The sequence below is a fragment of the Eptatretus burgeri genome, chromosome 1 (assembly GCF_056783735.1).
Source record: "Eptatretus burgeri isolate ZD-2024b chromosome 1, Ebu_testis_v1, whole genome shotgun sequence".
Taxonomy (NCBI): Eukaryota; Metazoa; Chordata; class Myxini; order Myxiniformes; family Myxinidae; genus Eptatretus; species Eptatretus burgeri.
In genome coordinates this window covers 19791615-19811955 of record NC_140961.1, presented here as the reverse complement: position 1 = coordinate 19811955, position 20341 = coordinate 19791615, and the positions used below count along the sequence as shown (strand labels likewise).

The 20341-nt window shown below is 43.0% G+C and overlaps 1 protein-coding gene across 1 annotated transcript; it reads right to left on the bottom strand.

The window, feature by feature from the left end:
* Positions 1–245: 245 nt before the first annotated feature.
* LOC147033969 (uncharacterized) lies at positions 246–18893 on the bottom strand. The gene is made up of 2 exons (XM_085873944.1): positions 11658–18893; positions 246–3212 (listed from the first exon to the last, which is right to left on the bottom strand). Exon 1 carries the CDS (start codon positions 16171–16173, stop codon positions 15274–15276), a length of 900 nt encoding a protein of 299 aa, XP_085730070.1. The 5' UTR covers positions 16174–18893; the 3' UTR covers positions 246–3212; positions 11658–15273.
* Between the last annotated feature and the right edge of the window lie 1448 nt (positions 18894–20341).

The following is a 20341-nucleotide window of genomic DNA, read 5'->3' as shown; positions in this document are numbered from 1 at the left end:
TTCTCCTCTCCTTTCGCTCCTCTTTTCCTGCTCATCCATTCTCTCACTCATTGTGCCCGACTATTGCCCCCACCGTACTACAATCGGTTCATTGCCATTTCCCCCATCTGCCACCTCACTCTTCCATTTTATCTTTTTTGTAAACTTTTTTTTTTTTGAAACTCGATTTTGTAAACAAAATAATCAATCCAGTTCGGCCATAACAGAAATTTTTTTAAAAAAAATCTTTATTTCTTTGCATTGGCTCGAGGGATCTTGTTATTGGGGGGGGGGGGGGGGAACAAAACAAAAAAACATCTTTATTTTGTTGTAATAGTACATACCACAACAGTGTAGTTTTTCTAACAGTGGAATTGTGTATGTGTGTTTGTGTATGGTTACCATGGGAACAAACTGCTGTTAGTACATTTTGTTCCTTTCTGACAAATGACATTTAACTCAGACAGGACGATGATTTGAGTTAAGTGGATTAGCAAGTTTGACGGATCAGCAAAAAGGCCTGTCTTGTTTCCACGCAGCATACTACTGACGAGCAAGCATTAGCAGATCATCAAAGAAACACCTGTTTGTCAGGAGGTAAAGGTGCAGGTACAGGTACAGGTACAGGTACAGAAAGTATTTTCTGCGCAGGCGTTTTTTTTTTTTTTTTTTTTTTGGTGTAAACACCCAATTAGTTGCTGAGTCAAAGGCAAAATTTCCCTAAAGATTCGATGAAACCTAGTAATGTATTTACCGAATGTTCTGTATAGTTTCGAGTTTTTCTTCTATGTTCATAGCATTCTTGTTTTGCGTCACCTTCGTTATATCCATCCGTACGTGTCCCATTTGGCCAATGAGCAAGGTTGATACGAGCCCCAAAATTGCACATGTTGGTCAACTAACAAAAAACGTATTCCAAAATATCCAGTGAAATATTCTCAGCTTCTCAAACAACCATCTTCATCATGATATTACTAATTGTAATGATCAGAACGGCACTCAGTAGAGCGGGTACACCTCCGCCAGACTGAACATTTTGTATGCCACCGATAGGCCGGATTCGGAGTGGCCACCCGTCCAGGATCGTGTCCAATAGCCAAGGAGACTGCTTCGGCAGCACCAACGCTCTGCACAGAGTATGGTCCCAACGGATGGATGGATGGATGGATCTGGATTTCAACCTGCACCAAAATCGAATTGGCGTGTTTTTGTCACATACCCAACTCGTCCACCAACTTTCATCCGAATCCGTCCACAACTTTTTGAGATATCGTGCTATATATCGTTTTTGGCCCGATTTCTCAATGGTGAAAACTCACTTGAAGAATTCCAGTGGCTAGATGTGGATCTTCACCAAAACCGAACCAATTAGTCCTTTTCACACACCCGACGTGTCCACCAAGTTTCATTAGAATCCGTCCACAACTTCAGAATCCATCCACAACTTTTTGAGATATCGTGCTATATATCGTTTTTGGCCCGATTTCTCAATGGTGAAAACTCACTTAAAGAATTCCAGTGGCCAGATGTGGATCTTCACCAAAATCGAACCAATTAGTCCTTGTCACACACCGAACGAATCCACCAAGTTTCATCAGAATCCATCCGCAACTTTTTGAGATATCGTGCTATATATCGTTTTTGGCCCGATTTCTCAATGGTGAAAACTCACTTAAAGAATTCCAGTGGCTAGATGTGGATCTTCACCAAAATCGAACCAATTAGTCCTTTTCACACACCCGACGTGTCCACCAAGTTTCATTAGAATCCGTCCACAACTTCAGAATCCATCCACAACTTTTTGAGATATCGTGCTATATATCGTTTTTGGCCCGATTTCTCAATGGTGAAAACTCACTTAAAGAATTCCAGTGGCTAGATGTGGATCTTCACCAAAATCGAACCAATTAGTCCTTTTCACACACCCGACGTGTCCACCAAGTTTCATTAGAATCCGTCCACAACTTCAGAATCCGTCCACAACTTTTTGAGATATCGTGCTATATATCGTTTTTGGCCCGATTTCTCAATGGTGAAAACTCACTTGAAGAATTCCAGTGGCCAGATGTGGATCTTCACCAAAATCGAACCAATTAGTCCTTGTCACACACCGAACGAATCCACCAAGTTTCATCAGAATCCATCCACAACTTTTTGAGATATCGTGCTATATATCGTTTTTGGCCCGATTTCTCAATGGTGAAAACTCACTTAAAGAATTCCAGTGGCTAGATGTGGATCTTCACCAAAATCGAACCAATTAGTCCTTTTCACACACCCGACGTGTCCACCAAGTTTCATTAGAATCCGTCCACAACTTCAGAATCCATCCACAACTTTTTGAGATATCGTGCTATATATCGTTTTTGGCCCGATTTCTCAATGGTGAAAACTCACTTAAAGAATTCCAGTGGCCAGATGTGGATCTTCACCAAAATCGAACCAATTAGTCCTTGTCACACACCGAACGAATCCACCAACTTTCATCCGAATCCGTCCACAACTTTTTGAGATATCGTGCTATATATCGTTTTTGGCCCGATTTCTCAATGGTGAAAACTCACTTAAAGAATTCCAGTGGCTAGATGTGGATCTTCACCAAAATCGAACCAATTAGTCCTTGTCACACACCGAACGAATCCACCAAGTTTCATCCGAATCCGTCCACAACTTTTTGAGATATCGTGCTATATATCGTTTTTGGCCCGATTTCTCAATGGTGAAAACTCACTTAAAGAATTCCAGTGGCTAGATGTGGATCTTCACCAAAATCGAACCAATTAGTCCTTGTCACACACCGAACGAATCCACCAAGTTTCATCAGAATCCGTCCACAACTTTCTGAAATATCGTGCTCACAGACAGACAGACAGACAGAAAGACAAGGGTGAAAACATAATCTCCGTCCACCTTCGGTAGCGGAGGGAATAATAATAATAATAATAATAATAATAATAATAATAATAATAACACCAAGAGCTCCTTTACAAAGAACTTCAGTGCAGGCAGAGACCAGAAGGTCCATCAACGCTTGTGGAGTGGTAGCAAGCAGAGCGCACCATTGTCAAAAGTCTCGAGTACGACGACGGATGGGGTTCGGCCCTCCGACCTGCCAGACTCATGACGTCATCATCATGATGACGTCAGAGTCTTGGCAGATCGTTGCTGCTGCCGAAGCGGTTTCTCTGGAAGGGTCACACCTGTTCAATAGTCCTCCCATGGTTCAGCACCCTCTGTTGGCACATCATCATATTAGCAGTTTTAACACAATATATAACATTATCTGTATATAAATAAATGTATACTTTTTCATCCAGTGCTGTGCTTGTTGAATATCGCTGGATGTTATCGTAACGATGATTAAACCTCAAGTCAAGAGTCTGTTAGCCCAGTTATGGCTAAACAGACTAGTTATAATAATCGCTGCAAGTTGTATATTGTTTGCTGTTTTGCTTTCCATGGGTCGTGAGGTTCGTTCTAACATCGTATCATGAAGTCAAATTACCAGTGGCGAAAACGCCTATAATTGCTGGACTTTCATGTCATTAGAGAAGGCGGGTCTTGCGTTAACTAATTAGCATAACCAGTAAAACGGTCTCGATGCAATCAGCTGAGTTCGCGCTGCCTTGGGTTTCCTTTGCAGGTAATTAACAATGGATTCCCGCAGGGGGGGGGGCGGGGGGCCGCGCACGGCAGCTTTGGCTGGTGTTAACTGAACTCCCTTATCGAGAAACTCACACCTTGCGCAGAGGGCCTCCTCCGGGTGACGTGTGTGACGTCATGACGACGTCACGACGTGTTGGCGAAACCGAGCGAGGTACGAGTTCCTCCTGTACGTTTGAGGGTCACCGATTGCGCTCGTAAACATGATTGGCTGACTCGGTGCACCGACTCTCGTTTTCCGATCAAGGTCCAGATCGAGATACCTCTTGGCCAGGTGCCATTGGAGGAAGACACACTCTGTGTGCGTCCATTCAGCTCCATCAGACGAGGCGATGGAAATACGCGGGAAAACCAACTATTTGACGAAACTAGTGCGTGGCCGTACGTGCAAAAAAAAAAAAAACGAAAGAAAAAAAAAGAATTGTGACGTCATAGCACCCTGTCCTGTCATTGGTTTGGTAAATAAATGGCCATAACTTGGGAACCACTTGTCCGATTAATATCAAACCTTGAAAAGGCACATCCACAGGGCCCCAGCGTCAATTGTGACGTCATAATCAAACGAAGAAGAAGAGTTGTGACGTAAATTGTGACGTCATAGCACCGTGTCCTGTCATTGGTTTGGTAAATAAATGGCCATAACTTGGGAACCACTTGTCCGATTAATATCAAACCTTGAAAAGGCACATCCACAGGGCCCCAGCGTCAATTGTGACGTCATAATCAAACGAAGAAGAGTTGTGACGTAAATTGTGACGTCATAGCACCGTGTCCTGTCATTGGTTTGGTAAATAAATGGCCATAACTTGGGAACCACTTGTCCGATTAATATCAAACCTTGAAAAGGCACATCCACAGGGCCCCAGCGTCAATTGTGACGTCATAATCAAACGAAGAAGAAGAGTTGTGACGTAAATTGTGACGTCATAACACCGTGTCCTGTCATTGGTTTGTTAAATAAATGGCCATAACTTGGGAACCACTTGTCCAATTAATATCAAGCCTTGAAAAGGCACATACTCAGGTCCCCAGCGTCAATTGTGACGTCATATCACCGTGTCCTGTCATTGGTTTGGTAAATAAATGGCCATAACTTGGGAACCACTTGTCTGATTAATATCAAACCTTGAAAAGGCACATCCACAGGGCCCCAGCAATATACGTGGCAAGTTTCAATGAGATCGGACTAGTGGTTGTCGAGAAACGGTGGTTGCAGACACACAGACAGACACACACACAGAGATTGCTGGAATTATAGATAGATGAGTACCAGTGTACTGGTAAGAGAAAACACTGCATCAGTGGCACAGCTGCGCCCCCAGAAGATGATGCAACTTGCAGCCACAGGCTGCACAGAAATAGATAGCTACACAACAAGCTTACAATATAAGTAAATTACTCGGTGGTTGGAAGGATAGTTTTGAGTTAACACACTTGTTTTTAAGCCGTCTAGTCTGTGTGTGATACCTGACCTGACCATAAACTGTCACCAGATAGTGCGCTGCAGGTGCAAGTCCTTGCCTCAAAAGTGCGTCATCCGTCAGGTCGACTGTAACGTTGAGTACCTGTCCAGTGGACGTTGAAGATATTTTGTTATCGCTGGCAGCCCGGCCAAATACTCAATTCCGGTTCTGACGACCAGTGTACTGTGGATGTTATAGGTTGACCAACTAAGCCACCTTCATGCGGTGCTCGGCCAACACATGATCAGGAACGAAAGGAAAGGATGCTGAGATACCTGGATAAAATTGGTCGCCGTCGGTGGTGAGCCCAGTGAAGAACTAGAAAAGAAGACAGTAAATTATTCATGTCTCAGAATTGCCAATTGTCTCTCTGGGAGAGTAACGCTTAGGCCTCATTTTCGTGTGTGTGCACAAGCTCACTTGTTTCTATATCAGATCAGATCCTGTACCATGCTCTATACACAGACAGCAGCAATTCTGACGAAACAGTTTCTTTGGTTGGGGGTTTTCATCCTGGACGGGTCACCATTCCGAAGTCAGGGCAGGAAGTTGGAATTTCGCCATGGTCCTGGTGATAGTTCGCCTACTCTTTATGAAGGATACTGGCGGCTCTTTAATGGCCACCAATTAATGGCAGTAAATGGGACGCCATATTTTTTTGGATACATAGTCGAGCCTCATGGAAGAGCTGTTACTAGTACACCGAATGGATCAGAACACAACAGGCCAAAAGGAACAGAGGAGAGAGAGAGAGAGAGAGAGAGAGAGAGAGAGAGAGAGAGAGAGAGAGAGAGAGAGAGAGAGAGAGAGAGAGAGAGAGAGAGAGAGAGAGAGACAGAGACAGAGACAGAGACAGAGACAGAGACAGAGAGAGAGAACGAGAGAACGAGAGAACGAGAGAACGAGAGAACGAGAGAACGAGAGAACGAGAGAACGAGAGAACGAACGAGAAAACGAGAAAACACACCAACAGAAGAGCCAAAAGGCAAGATAGAGGCAGAATTAGCCAAACAATGGGTGTGGGGAGGAATGAGGGGCAGGAGAGGATGCATTGGGTGGACAAGATGGATACAGAAGGGAACTCTCAGGAGGGAAAACTGGAAATTTGGAAGGACGAGGGATTGGGGTGGGGTGAGGGTTTAACGTAAATCCGAGGGATTTGCACACACATTGATGAATCACCCTGCCTGAGAAACACCAGGATGACAGTTTATAGCTGGGAAGAGATTCAAACCCAGGCTAGACAGCTTAGAGGTGAGTGTGCGTACCTCTCGGTCATCCTACCTGCTTTTTCTATATATCCGAGTAAAAAAGAAAGTTCTTAATGAGATAAAGTCTCGTCCAAGATAAAGTCTTTTAAATTTCTTTCTTTTAATAGGGTTAGGATTAAGGAGACAGATAACCCCCCAATCTATCTACAATGAGAAAGCAGCAGATCTCATGATCCTCCATATTTGTGGACATATTTGCCAGTGATGTTGAGAGATTTAGCTTCCATAGCATCCAAGAGAGACCGGTGTGAAGAGGGGACGGCAGCCCATGTAATACTCCATTGAGCTACAGACAAAGGCCTTACCATCTACCAAGAATGGAGAAGCTTAGATCTACCAAGTATGGAGTTGGAAGTCTGTGACTCACTTTGAAGACCAGCTTTCATGGAGAGGTTGGATATCTGAAAGTGATGCTCATATTTCAAGAGACTGAACTCATTGTGAAAATAAATCGGAGGGCTCGTTTGATGACCCTCCCGGAGAGACTGGATTCAACTGAGATTTGCCTGGATGGAAAGACATTCCAAGTGTTTGACCAATATCTGATCATATTGAGGTAAGCAGAGAAGGAAGTGACCGCTGTCGGGTGTGGGATGTGGAACTGTGCGGTTTAATGTGGAGTACTCTGTGTAGAGGAAAAGAGGGATTTCCATATCATCGGAGAGATCATCGGAGTTTATTTGGAACTGGGACCGAGATGCTCATTTGGAGCATTTCCAGACTCGACGGGAAGGAGATAAGAGGAATCTTTCTAAGTGCTATAAGTTCTTAAGTTGTTCCAACATCTATTTTATCACCCCTGATAAGTTTGAAATGAACTATTTTCATCATGGTAGTGGACAATAGTTATAATGATAATTTGTGCAAGTATAATGAGAACAACTAGAACGGCACTCAGTGGAGGACATCATTCCACCAAGCTGAATAGTTTACGTTTTGTATCCCACTGATAGGCCGGATCCGGATCTTCACTAATATCGAATCAATTCGTCCTCGTCACACACCCAACCTGTCCACAAAGTTTTGCCCGAATCTCTCTATAACCTTTTGAGATATCCTGCTCACAAACAAACAAGAAACATGTTGTGCAGAGCCCAATATTTGCAAATTCCCTAAAATATTTGACCATAAAATAATTGGTGGTTGAACTCAGTGACCTGATATGCAAATCCTCTTCAAATTACAAATCAATCGAATGAAAATTGAGAATTTTCGAAATTTCACCGAAGTTTTTGACCTTTGGCCAATGTTGACCTTTTCGCCTCTGATGTTCTCAAAAATAATGGGTGGTTGAATTCAGTGACGTGTGCAAACCCTCTTAAAATTTCAAGTAAATCGGATGAAAATTGATGATTTTATAAATTTGGCCTGTTGACCTTTTGACCATTAGACCTCAAAAATAATTATTGGCTGGTTGAATTCAGTGACCTGATATGCAAATCCTATTCAAATCGGATGAAAATTGAGGATTTTAGAAATCGCACCTAAGTTGTTGACCTTTGGCCTATGTTGACCTTTTGACCTTAAGACTGCAAAAACAATAGGCTTCTTTCTTTTGACAAACTCTACCATGTGGTGAAGTTTTATGAAGATCAGTTTAAAATTGTGACCTGTAGGCGATAGACAGACAGACAAACAGAACAACGCACAAGACCGACCGATATACATGAAAAATCTTCGATTTTCGCAACTAACAAACAGGAAACCAAGAAAGACATCAAACTCAGCATGATACTCACAAAATCCAATCCTCCTTCCCCCCAAAAAAATGTTTCCATGGATACATCAAATTGTCCATTTCATGAAGATTAAAATTGACGATCTTGATCAAAGCTCAGGTCGATCGGATGTAAATTTACGATTATTTTCAGACGAAAATGGTCAATTTTAGAAGTTTGTCCTTCGGTTGACCTTTGACCTTTTGACCTCGAAAATAGGTGCTTTCCCAATTCAGTGATGCACTACGCAATTGCTGTTTAATGTTCAAGTTAATAGGATGAAAACTGACGAGTTCCTCTTCTCTTGCCGGTGGAACCAACTTCACCAGTCTGTTCAGTCCCATTCTCCCCTCCAGCGCTTTGAGACAGCTGTTCATCACAACCTCAGGTCATCCCCCAGATGTACTAATGATCTTTTCCACCCCAAATTACCCCATTCCCATGCACTCCTTTTTCCGGTTATTGTAAAAAATTTTTTAACCCTCTCTCTCACCTCTTTTCATTTGTTAGTTATTGGTTGGTTTATTCCTTTTCTGTTTCATCCCCACTACCCCCATTCCTCTTCTTGCTGTGGTTCATTCAGTTTGTGGGCAGTTTGTTCACTCCCATGTGTCCTTCTTCCCCTCCCCTTGATCTCACTCTTACTCTCATTCTCACTTCTGCTCTGCTGTTGAATTCCTTACTTTGACTCCATCTAACCCCTGACTACGTATATAGTCTATACTATAAGAGAGATGTCTGTGCGTCGCCATTTTTCTCAGAGATGGCCAAACGTTTCTTTGTCAAACATGTTCATCAGTTAGTGCTGGGGAGTGTTTTAGGCAAAAACAATATTTTGAAAATTTTGAGAAAAAATAGTTGGTTGTTTTCTTTAAAAATAAAATCACTCCATAGTGCATAAGCCTTTGTAACTATGTGAAGGGTAATATTAAATGATCTCCAACCCCATTCCTTAGTGGGTGTAAGGAAGTGTTTTCGGCCCCCATAAAAATAGAAAAACTAGAAGGGCACTCGGTAGGGCACATACGTCCACCCAGATTCAGACCTCCGTCCACCTTTGGTGGGTGAAGGTAAAAACAAAATTTGATTTCTTCGAAATGCCAACATTATGAGAACAGCATCAGGCAATGGCGGGTACCCCTGCTTGTAGTTTATAAACCAAGGGGACGATAGCGGTTTAAGGAAGCACAACACCACATTCTTCGGGGCAAATATGGATGGGCAATAAATGCCTGACGACACCCATATCCCGTGATGAATAAAACAATTTATTAACGAGACAGTTTAAAGAGCACCTTACCCTGGGCAGTTTTGAGAAAAAGGAGGTGGGAAGAGTTAAACTCTTGCTTTGTGTTTCCGAACACAATCTATACTTCCTACAAGCCACCATTTTGTCTGAACGTCGATATTCCCCAACGCAGCAAATTTGATTGGTCAACATGGCGTAAAATATTGAAATATTTTGTCCAAGTACTGCAAAACTGGAGGATTTTGGAAGTGCCAACAAGGTGATTTGTGTTCTGCAGGGTAAAAATAAATAATTCAATTGAAATAAAGGAAATGTTTTAAAGGCTGTAGAAAAAAAACTTTTTTTTCGGAAGTTTACCGCTGTCGATGAAGCGTCTTTTACACCACCTTATTTAACACGTCACATGAGATCTTCATGTCTATTGGTTGTCCTTTATGACGTCCCTAAAACAGTGCGTTTCCTTGTTGGAATGGTTTTCAATTTTGCTTGATTGTTCGACAGGTGGACAGATTAAAAAAAAAAATATATATATATATATATATATATATATATATATATATATATATATATATATATATATATATATATATATATATATATATATCCCTTACACCTTTGTGTGCATGTGTGATCGGGATGAGATTCTGTATCATTTGCCAAATTTAGAGCCAAGGTGCTGCTAAACTGCAGGTTCGTGTTCCGATTCATGTTCTACAGTGTACAAAACATAAAATTCAACTGAAATCAAGTTGTTCCAGAAAGAGAACAAATTGCTTATCGTCATTTTTCGCATGATGTGAGGGTGGGGGGAGGAGGGGGGATGTTGGGGGGTGGTTAAGAAATCATCCCAAACGTTCTATCACCCCATATACATAAATGGTTGAGGTGTGTGTGTGTGTGTGTGTCATGCTTTTTGTGTCCATTAATTACAGACATTGATTAATTCGCCCCCGTTGGACTTCGTCCAAAACAGGGGTTTATGGATTTGGTCTCGATTTTCACGTCCATGCATGCGTGCATGCATCCACAACCATATATCAGACAAGTGTGGACTGATTTTGTTCGTATTTAACACAAAGACAACACATGCACATCATTTTGTTTCACGATGCGATCAAAGATGGTCCACTGGTGGCCATTTTAGTTGTTAAAAAACCAATGTTGAATACATCCTCCAACATTTCTTGGACATGCATTTACCAATGTTGTTCAAACTTGGCACACGGATAATTATGAATCGATCCCTCCATCCATTGGGACCATGCTCTGGACAGAGCATTGGTGCTACCGAAGTAGTCTCCTTGGCTATTGGGCACAATGCTGGACAGGTCATCACTCTGACAAAGGATACTCAAATGGCTCAATAATTCCAGCAAGCTGGTACTCATTTTGCCAACCTCGGAAGGATGACAGGCTGAGTCAACCCCCACCTGATATTAACTCAATGACCGAGCAGGATTTGAACTCAAGACCCGATGATCCCATGGCTGCTACCCTAAGTATTAAGCCAACACCAGGCATACAGATAATGAACGATGGCTTGCATATGCACGTCATTTTTTTTCGAGATCAGATACAAGATGGCCGACTGGTGGCCATTTTGTTAATTAAATTTGTCCCCACCATTTCTCAGACATATATGGTCCGATTTTGTTCAATCTTGACACAAGCACAGTCCATGATGCAGTGTGACCACTCATTGGCTTTTTTCACAAGATCTTGGCTATTCGTTGTTCACCTTGGCGTCTTGGTTTTCTATGATCATCGCTTTTCCGAAACCTTGTGAATTCTTGGCTTTTTTAATTGGCTCACCTTGGCATTTATGAAAATGAGGAGTCGTCACACTGACATGATGGCATAGACGAGCATCTCACTTTATTTTGTGATCTGATCAAACATGGCCGAATGGCGGACTCCATCCATCGGGACCAGAGTCTGTACGGAGCGTTGGTGCTGCCGAAGCAGTCTCCTTGGCTATCGGGTACAATCCTGGACGGGTTGCCACTCCGACACAGGATACCAGCAAGCTGGCACTCATTTTGCCGACCTCGGAAGGATGACAGGCATCGTCAACCCCACCTGGTATTAATTCAACATCTGAGTGGGATTTTGAACTCAGGATCCTGCGATCCCAAGCCCAACACCCTAGCCATTAAGCCAACTAAAACCACGGGAGCTATGCCATTTTATTTATTTTTCTCCTTGTTAATTGGAAGGACACATGCGTCATTGAGTAGCTCATAAATGTTGGATCACTGAAAGCAAGAGGGAGCAAGACCAAAGGAGAGGTGGTATGTGAAACTAGACCACTCACCCTGCCTGCCATGTGAGCGAGCAATCGGTCTTGTGCTTGAGCCTCATCATTGTTGGGTTACCATATCAGGCCCTCTTGATCTGAAGAACAAAGAAATAAAAGCTGCCATATTTGTCAGTTCCGAAGTATAAAAGAAAAATCCCAATCAATACACCTTGAATGAGTAAAATAAGGTCGCTCCTGGATTAATGACAACTACTTATTAAGGAGATCTTTGAACCCCTGGTGTGATTATGACTCATTTCCTTTACCAATCTGCTCTATTATACCTTTTCCATCCAATTATACGGGCTAATGGTACGTCACCAGCATACCGCAGCTCACTGATATTAATTCTTCATTAACATGCACCCAACCCGAGAGAACCTCAATCTATCTGATCCCCTGCATCTCGGGCGACTCTGAATAATTTAAAGCTGTTTATAATATAATAATTGGCCCAAAATCCCGGCGGAGTGCAGACAAACAGAGGTGTAATGGAGTATGGCAGTGCAGTAATTCCACCATAATTGGAACAAGCTGCTTTTCCTCGCGGGAAAGAAGTGGTGTGTTGAAAAAGGCAGAACGACCTTCGTGTACTGTGCGTTACCAAGAGGTGGATCCTCCCCTCTGAGTCCTCCCTTTATCTAGTCGTGACTCTGTGAGCATCAAAGGAACGGCTTCATTATATACAGGTGAACCGATCACCTGTATATAATGCTCAAGCTCTCATTTTTGGCTTCGTGCTATTTATGTGCCTGAAGGATAGTTTTCGGAGCAGACGAGCGGCCAATGGACTGCTATTTGGGAATCAAGTGTTTCTGTTGTGAAACGCCTGGCATGACACTGAGGACAATGACAAACAAGCTCAAATGAGCTAAGATCCTCGTCCTCTTAATGATGACGTCATGTGATGTATCGGGTTTGCGATAAATTATCCGTGCTGATGCCCGGCTTGATTCCCGCAAACAAAATTCAAACAGCTTGCCTAGTTTCGGAGATAATGGTATAGGCGATTTCCATTAGCGGCGATATTATGACGTCAACTTTTTTTTCTAGGAAGAATTTCCAAAATCGGAGATGGTTACTGCCTGCGCGTGGGCTTTCTGCATATACATGGCAAGTTTCACGAAGATCCGATGAAAACTCTGGGTTGTGAAACAAAAAATGTCAAAAAATAGGAATGACGTCATAAAATTGATATAACGTCATAGTGATGTATCATATGTGCGGTGATTCATCTCTGCTAATGCCCCGTTCGATTCCCGCAAACAGAATTCAAAAAGCTTGCCTAGTTTCGGAGATAATTTTTTCGGCGATTTCCATTAGCGGAGATATTTTGACGTCATAACTTTTTTTTTCTCGGAGGAATTTTCAAAATCGGAGATGGTTATTGTCTGCGCAGAGAACTTTTACATATATTTGCCAAGTTTCAGGAAGTTTTGATGAAAACTGTAGGCTGTGAAACAAAAAAGTCCACAAGAAGAAGCGTAAGAACAACAACGTGAGTAAGACTTAGAGATCCTCCACGAGGATCTAAAAACAACGCGAACGTCATAGTGGAGGGCATACCTCCACCAGACTGAACAGGTTACGTTTTGTATCCCACTGATATACCGGATCTGCATCCAGACCGTCACCAAAATCGAATCGACTTGTTCTTGTCACCTATTAAACTCATCCACAAAGTTCTGTCAAAATACGTCCACAAAATTTTGAGAATATCTTGTTATGTATCGTTTTTGGCCATATTTCTCCATTATGAAGAAACACTTGGAATACTAAAAAAAAAAAAAAAATGATCATGTCCAGATCAAGATCTTCACCAAAATCGAATCCCTTCGTTCTTGGCACACACCCAACATGTCCACCAAGTTTGTTCGTCTGTCTGACTGTTTTATGACTGCAATGCATTTGGTGGTTACTTATCCAATCGCAACCAAACTTGACAGGAGGACTAAGGGCAACACGATGGAAGTTGTAGCGATTTAACTTATCCCCACCCTCAAAGGGGGGTTGCGCCTTGCACAGACTCCGTGTTGAGGTGTATAATAGGTTATCGTAGCTTTCATGTGGCACGCTTTCCGGACGTAAAAATTATGACAACCACAAACTTTTCAGTGTTAAGGTGTGTATATATCTGTGTTAAGATAGCTAATGGTGGCATTCTTCCAAGGCCTGTAATGAGCCAGACGAAGGTTCGAGCTCAACTGTCCTGAGTTCCGCATTTACCCATAGATCACGAGATCCAACAACAACAGCTCATAACATCTTCCTCCACAATGTTCAAAAGCTCACATTAGTTGCCAAAACTAGTACCATTACTTGTACATTGCATTAGTAACCCCCCCCCCCAAAAATACTGAAAACAACTAAAACACAAAAAAAAAACCATTTGCAACAAATGAACCCCAGTTGAATTACTCCTGGGGCTGGCACAGAGTTGTATGCATTTATATGTATAGGGGAAAACTCATTTTTATATGGTAGTATAGGTCCGAGGATTAAAAAAGTAATTGGGTTCTCGCTCGAAATCCCTATACATTTTGCCCAGCTTCCCCCAAAAGTTGCCCGTCGGGCGAGAAACCAAACCGGTCATATCTCGGCCATTTCTTGAGAGATTTTGACAAAAAAATTTAAATAGAGGTTTTTGGGGGCTGGGGAACACGCTAAAAGCAATATTTAGTCGATTTGAGAACTGGTTTACATGATAGCGGCTCTGAAGCTCTTCCGGAGAAACCAAATCAGGTCCGAAATTTGTAATCCTCAATATCTCTTCGGTCATTTTATTATTTTAGATGATACGTTTTTGCTAAAAAAAAAAAAAAAAAAGGAATACAGGTTTTACTGTTACACAACTGCCATATCACACAAATTTATTAAGGTAATACCCACATCACATCACAATGAATTTGTGTAAACTTCCACCATATCAGATCGAATTATATGGATTGGTGCAGCATCATCTTGCAACTTCATGCACTTGCAGAAAGGGGGTGCAGCCCACCTCCTCCATGCGGCATGGACATGCGGCTCTCGCACACTTGCCACAGTTACAGGTCACTGTCCACCGCTTATTGAGAGTCTTGCACCCTGTGACTGGAACAAGGCAGTCGTTCTCGAGCTGATACCCAAAATGTAGTGGATCTATAATGCTGGGTTGGAAGAGGTCGATAATCGAGTATGTACCGAACAAGGCTCGCATTATGTGTGGAAGCAAACCCTCTGACGTTGGAGGCAAATTTTGATGTGATGAGGCCTTGGTCTCGGGTGTAATTGTCATTTCTCTACCGAAATTTTTAAGCTTTTGGGTGGGCTGGCCTTTGAGAGCAGCTTTCCTGGTGCCTACTTTTCTCGTTGCATCACATCCCGTCAAGCAGTGCAAGGCAGGAAGGACATTGCAAACGTCTTGACCTTGACGTTCGCGCAGAATGTGCAGTGGGATATATCGCACAGTTTTGCCGCGTCCACCTCACATCCAGCGCTCGCTTAGTCCTGCTTCTTTCAGGGTAGGATAGTGGTAAAGTAGGGCCACAGCAACGTCAGTGTCGTTGGACAAAACTACACATGGAGAACCAGCCGCAAGTCTGCCTCGCCTGGCTGTGAGTACAATTCAGGAAGTACTGTTCTGTTGTCTTTAGACAAAGGAAGTACATGGCCAGTCGTCGCCCTGCATTGATCGCTGACCCACGACAGTAGGGTGCGGTAAGTCCTTGGCAAGAACAGAGACATGTTTGTAAATAAGCTGTTCCAGCATCATCTTGTTCTGTTGTGATGGCCAGAAGTTAGCCATCTGTGAGAGTGGAGACTCAGGGTGCACAATTTCAGTTAACACAATCGTAGGCGCAGTACTCCTTCTCTCATGTTCTTGGTATTTTATGGAAGGCTCTCCAGTATAGATGTCAAAGACATAGTCACAGCGGCCATGTTTGTGGTAGATCACTAAAGACTTTTGCATGAGTGTGAGCAGGTCACCGAATGCCTTCAGCCCCTGAAGTGGTAGGCGACGGACCAGGGCCATGATGTCCATAATAAATGCAGAATTATCACGATGCCTATAATGCATATCAGCATCAGTCAGGACAAGCTCAATATCATGTATGAGCAGACTTTTCTCTGGGTGGGTCATGTAGCCGTCGGCGTGAAATATCATCGGACTAGGCACATCATACTTGAGGAGCTCACTGGTGGTCATGAGTCTGTGTCGACCAATGTCAATAGACTTGTCTGTGATGTTGACTTGTCTCACAGTTTGCTTTACAGTCGGCTTCGGCTTGCTGTTCCTTATGCTGATCATTGTCTGGGTCTTGCGACGGCTGATCGGACTGTCTAGTCGTACATTCCTCGTGATGAAGCGCTCATGGTGAAAATGCTCATAAGCCTCTTTCCCCATGAGGCATTTTCTTGCAGAATCTGAGTAAGCAAAGTCTATCGGGTCGTTGAACTGCTTGTAGAGGATCCATCGAGTGCATAGCTCCACCACATAATGCCCGATCCACGAGAACATATCGGGCCCAATACATTTTTGAAATATCATGCTTTTCAGGACTATATCGTTTTTGGCCCTCTCTCTCAATGGTGAAGATTTCACTTTACTAATTAAATAATTCTCGTATCCAGATCCGGATTCAGATCTTCACCAAAATCGAATCAATTCGTCCGTGCCACATACCCAACCTGTTCACCAAGTTTCGTTCGAATCCGTCTACAACTTTTGGAGATATCCTGCACACAAACAAACAAACACAGGTAAACAGATAGGCAAACAAAGAGGCAAACAATTTGACAAACAGACAGACAGGCAAACAAACAGGCAAACAGACAGGCAAACAATTCGACAAGCAAACAGGAAAAACAGACAGACTGGCAAACAGACAGACACGGGTGAAAACATAACCTCCTTCCACCTTCGGTGGCGGAGGTAATAATGCGATGTGTGAGTTGTCAATCCCATGCAATGGGTGAGTCAATAATGTGATGGGTTGATCATCCGGGTGATTGATGGGTTGGTTGTCCAAGCAATGAGTTGGTTGTCCAATAAATGGGTGGGTTGTTCAAGAAATGGGAGGGTTGCCCAAGCAATGAGTGAGTTGTCCAAGTGATGGGTGAGTTGTCAAAGTGATGGGTGAGTCAATAATATGATGGATGAGTTGTCCAAGCGATGTGTTAGTCAATAAATGATGGATGAGTTGTCCAAGTGATGTGTTAGTCAATAAATGATGGATGAGTTGTCCAAGCGATGGGTGAGTCAATAATACGAGGGATGAGTTGTCCAAGCGATGGGTAAGTCAATAACACGAGGGATGAGTTGTCCAAGCGATGGGTAAGTCAATAATGCGATGGGTTGTTCATCTGGGTGATGGATGGGTTGGTTGTCCAAGAGATGAGTGAGTTGGTTGTTCAATAAATCGGTCAGTTGTTCAAGAAATGGGTGGGTTGCCCAAGCGATGAGTGAGTCGTCCAAGTGATGGGTGAGTCGATAATACGATGGATGAGTTGGCCAAGTGATGGGTGAGTCAATAACGCGATGGGTTGATCATCCGGGCGATGGATGGGTTGGTTGTCCAAGAGATGAATGAGTTGGCCAAGTGATGAGTTAGTTGTCTAATAAATTGGTGGGTTGTTCAAGAAATGGGTGGGTGGCCCAAGCGATGAGCGAGTTGTCCAAGTGATGGGTGAGTTGTCCAAGTGATGGGTGAGTCAATAATATGATGGATGAGTTGTCCAAGTGATGTGTTAGTCGATAATACGATAGATGAGTCGTCCAAGCGATGGGTGAGTCAATAACGTGATGGGTTGATCATCCGGGTGATGGATGGGTTTGTTGTCCGGGCGATGGATGGGTTGGTTGCCCAAGCATTGAGTGAGTTGTCCAAGTGATGGGTGATTCGATAATACGATGGATGAGTTGTCCAAGTGATGAGTGAGTTGTCCAAGTGATGAGTGAGTCGATAATCTATCCATCTATCCATCAGGACCATACTCTGTGCAGAGTGTTGGTGCTGCCTAAGCAGTCTCCTGGCCTATTGAGCCAAATCCTGGACGGGTCACCACTCCGACACAGGATACCTGCAAGCTGGCACTCATTTTGCCGATCTCAGGAAGATGACCTGCTGAGTCTACCCCACCTGGTATTAATTCAACAGCCAAGCAGGATTTGAACTCAGGACCCGAGGATCCCAAGCCCACCACTCAAGCCATTGAGCCAACACGAGACATGAGTCGATATGTAAATATTCGTGTTGCCGGATGTAAATATTCAGGATCTTTTTGAGCCCCCGCCCTCCCACTCACCTCCCTGAGTACAAAGTGCATTCTATATTATTACAGCGACAAACACATCATATCATTCTCCACGTTCGTATATACAATTTAAACACCTTATAATTTTGTCCAGAGTTTTGTCCGTTGTATACAAATCATCGACTGATCTAATGATTCGTAAACTTTGATTGCCAATTATGCTTTCAGGGACGTGGGAATGTCATCTTGCAATACAAATGGAAATTCCAGACTCTTATTTCGCATCATCGCCAGGTGCAGGTGCAGGTGCAGGTGCAGGTGCAGCTGCACGTGTAAGTCGAGCGAACGAGATTGGAATCGTGATTTCATGAATCGCACTCCAGGTGAGTGGATTGCTTCGAGTGATCGTGTAATTCGACTCGAAAGAAAAGGGATCGTTTTTGGCGCGAAAAGGTTGCATCGCAGGGAACACGTGTCCATCATTTATGCTGCACGCAGAGACATGACCCTCCAACTATCCCGCTCTGTTTACCCTCACCCTGTGTCTCCTTCAATCTACTGAGAAAACAGGCCGTATGGGTCCGCATAACCAGTCCATGGTGCCATCGATTTCCCTTTGCTTGCTCACGTCTCGCTGGAAATCCAGGTGCACGTCCGGTGGTGCACAGTGCTCTCCATGCACGAAACGGATGGTGATAAAACGGATCGTGTGTTTAGCCAGACTGTGTAAATAATCATTCTCCTTTTATACGCCACGTCGCCGACAGCATGGAAGATTGGCCAAAGACCTTCACGACCAAGCTGGACGGGATTGCAGTCGTTTTGCAGAGGGATTGACTATTTTACTCTTGGTAGAAACACAAGCGTGGGGCACGGGGTCTTTAATGGGGGTAGGGAGGGGGAGTTATCGCAGGCACGCTGAAGGAACAAGAACAAGCTACAGAAAAGAAAAAAGTTTGGATGAACAAAATGGGGTGAACGGTCTCTTCCCAGTATCAGCTGCAGCTGCGTAGCCAGAAGAACCTTTCAAAAAAAAAATATGTGTAAATATATATATATATATATATATATATATATATATATATATATATATATATATATATATATATATATATATATATATATATATATATGTACAGGGTGTACCCAAAAATGTACTCACATTTTGGCTCCTCATAACTCATTGAATTTTTCATTTATTTTCAGATCAAATTGACCCTAATAATGGCAGAAGTACGACTAGGTTTTGAAGAAAGAAAATTTATCATAAAGTGCTACTGGAAGCACGAAAACATCATGGAAGTGCAAAGACAATTTAGAAGACATTTACCACACATAGATCCACTAACGTGACGCACCATTGCTCGCATCCGCGATAAGTTTGAAACAGATGGAACTGTGCATGACGTCCATAAGGAGCGTTCAGGAAGACCACGGTCATCAACCACTCCCGCAAAGGAAAATCAATTGCTGGAAACCCTCCACCGATCCCCATGGAAATCTGTATGACAAATGGCTCTTGAGACAGGAATCCCAAAATCAAGCCCCCATCGCATTTTGAAGCGAATTAATTGGAAAAGTTACATTCCAAAATTAATCCATGCTCTAAATGAAGACGATCCTGACCGGAGAGCTGAATTTGAGTGGTACCTGGGCAAATGCGAAGAAGATGCAGCATTTCCATCCAAAATTGTTTGGAGCGATGAGGCCAGCTTCAAGTAAAATGGCTCAATTAACCGACACAATTGCACCTACTGGGCTCCTGAAAATCCTCATGTTACTACGGAACACCATTTAAACTTGCCAGGGGTTACTGTGTGGTGTGGGATATCAGCATTGGGCATCCTCGGGCAATTATTTTTTGACCAAACTTTTTTTTTTTGGTCAAAATCTTTGACCAAATTATTGTCACTGGGGATGTTTACTTAAACTTGCTGCAGGAATCCGTCGGTCCATGTGGCGAAGAGATATTTGGTGACGAAGAGATTTACTTTCAGCAAGATGGAGCACCTCCCCACTACCACGGTGATTTAAGGCCCGAGCTCAAAGCAACTTTTCCGAACAGATGGATTGGGCGAAGAGGTAGTGTTGAATTCCCTGCGCGTTCCCCAGACCTCACTCCAATGGACTTCTTTTTATGGGGATATCTCAAAGATAAGGTTTACGGCTCAAAACCAGCAACAGTCGATGAGCTGAAAGAGGAAATTGAAAGACAATGTCTTGTAGTTCCAAATGAAATGATTCGTAACGCTGTTGAACCCATTGGTCCGCGTTATCGGCTGTGTTTGGAACGTGATGGTCGTCAGTTTGAACATTTGTAAACATGCATTTATACATTAATCTTGTTTCTAAGTCATTAAAGAACGCATTTATAATCATTTTAAGAGTGAGTACATTTTTTGGGGACACTATGTGTGTGTATATGTATATATATATATATATATATATATATATATATATAT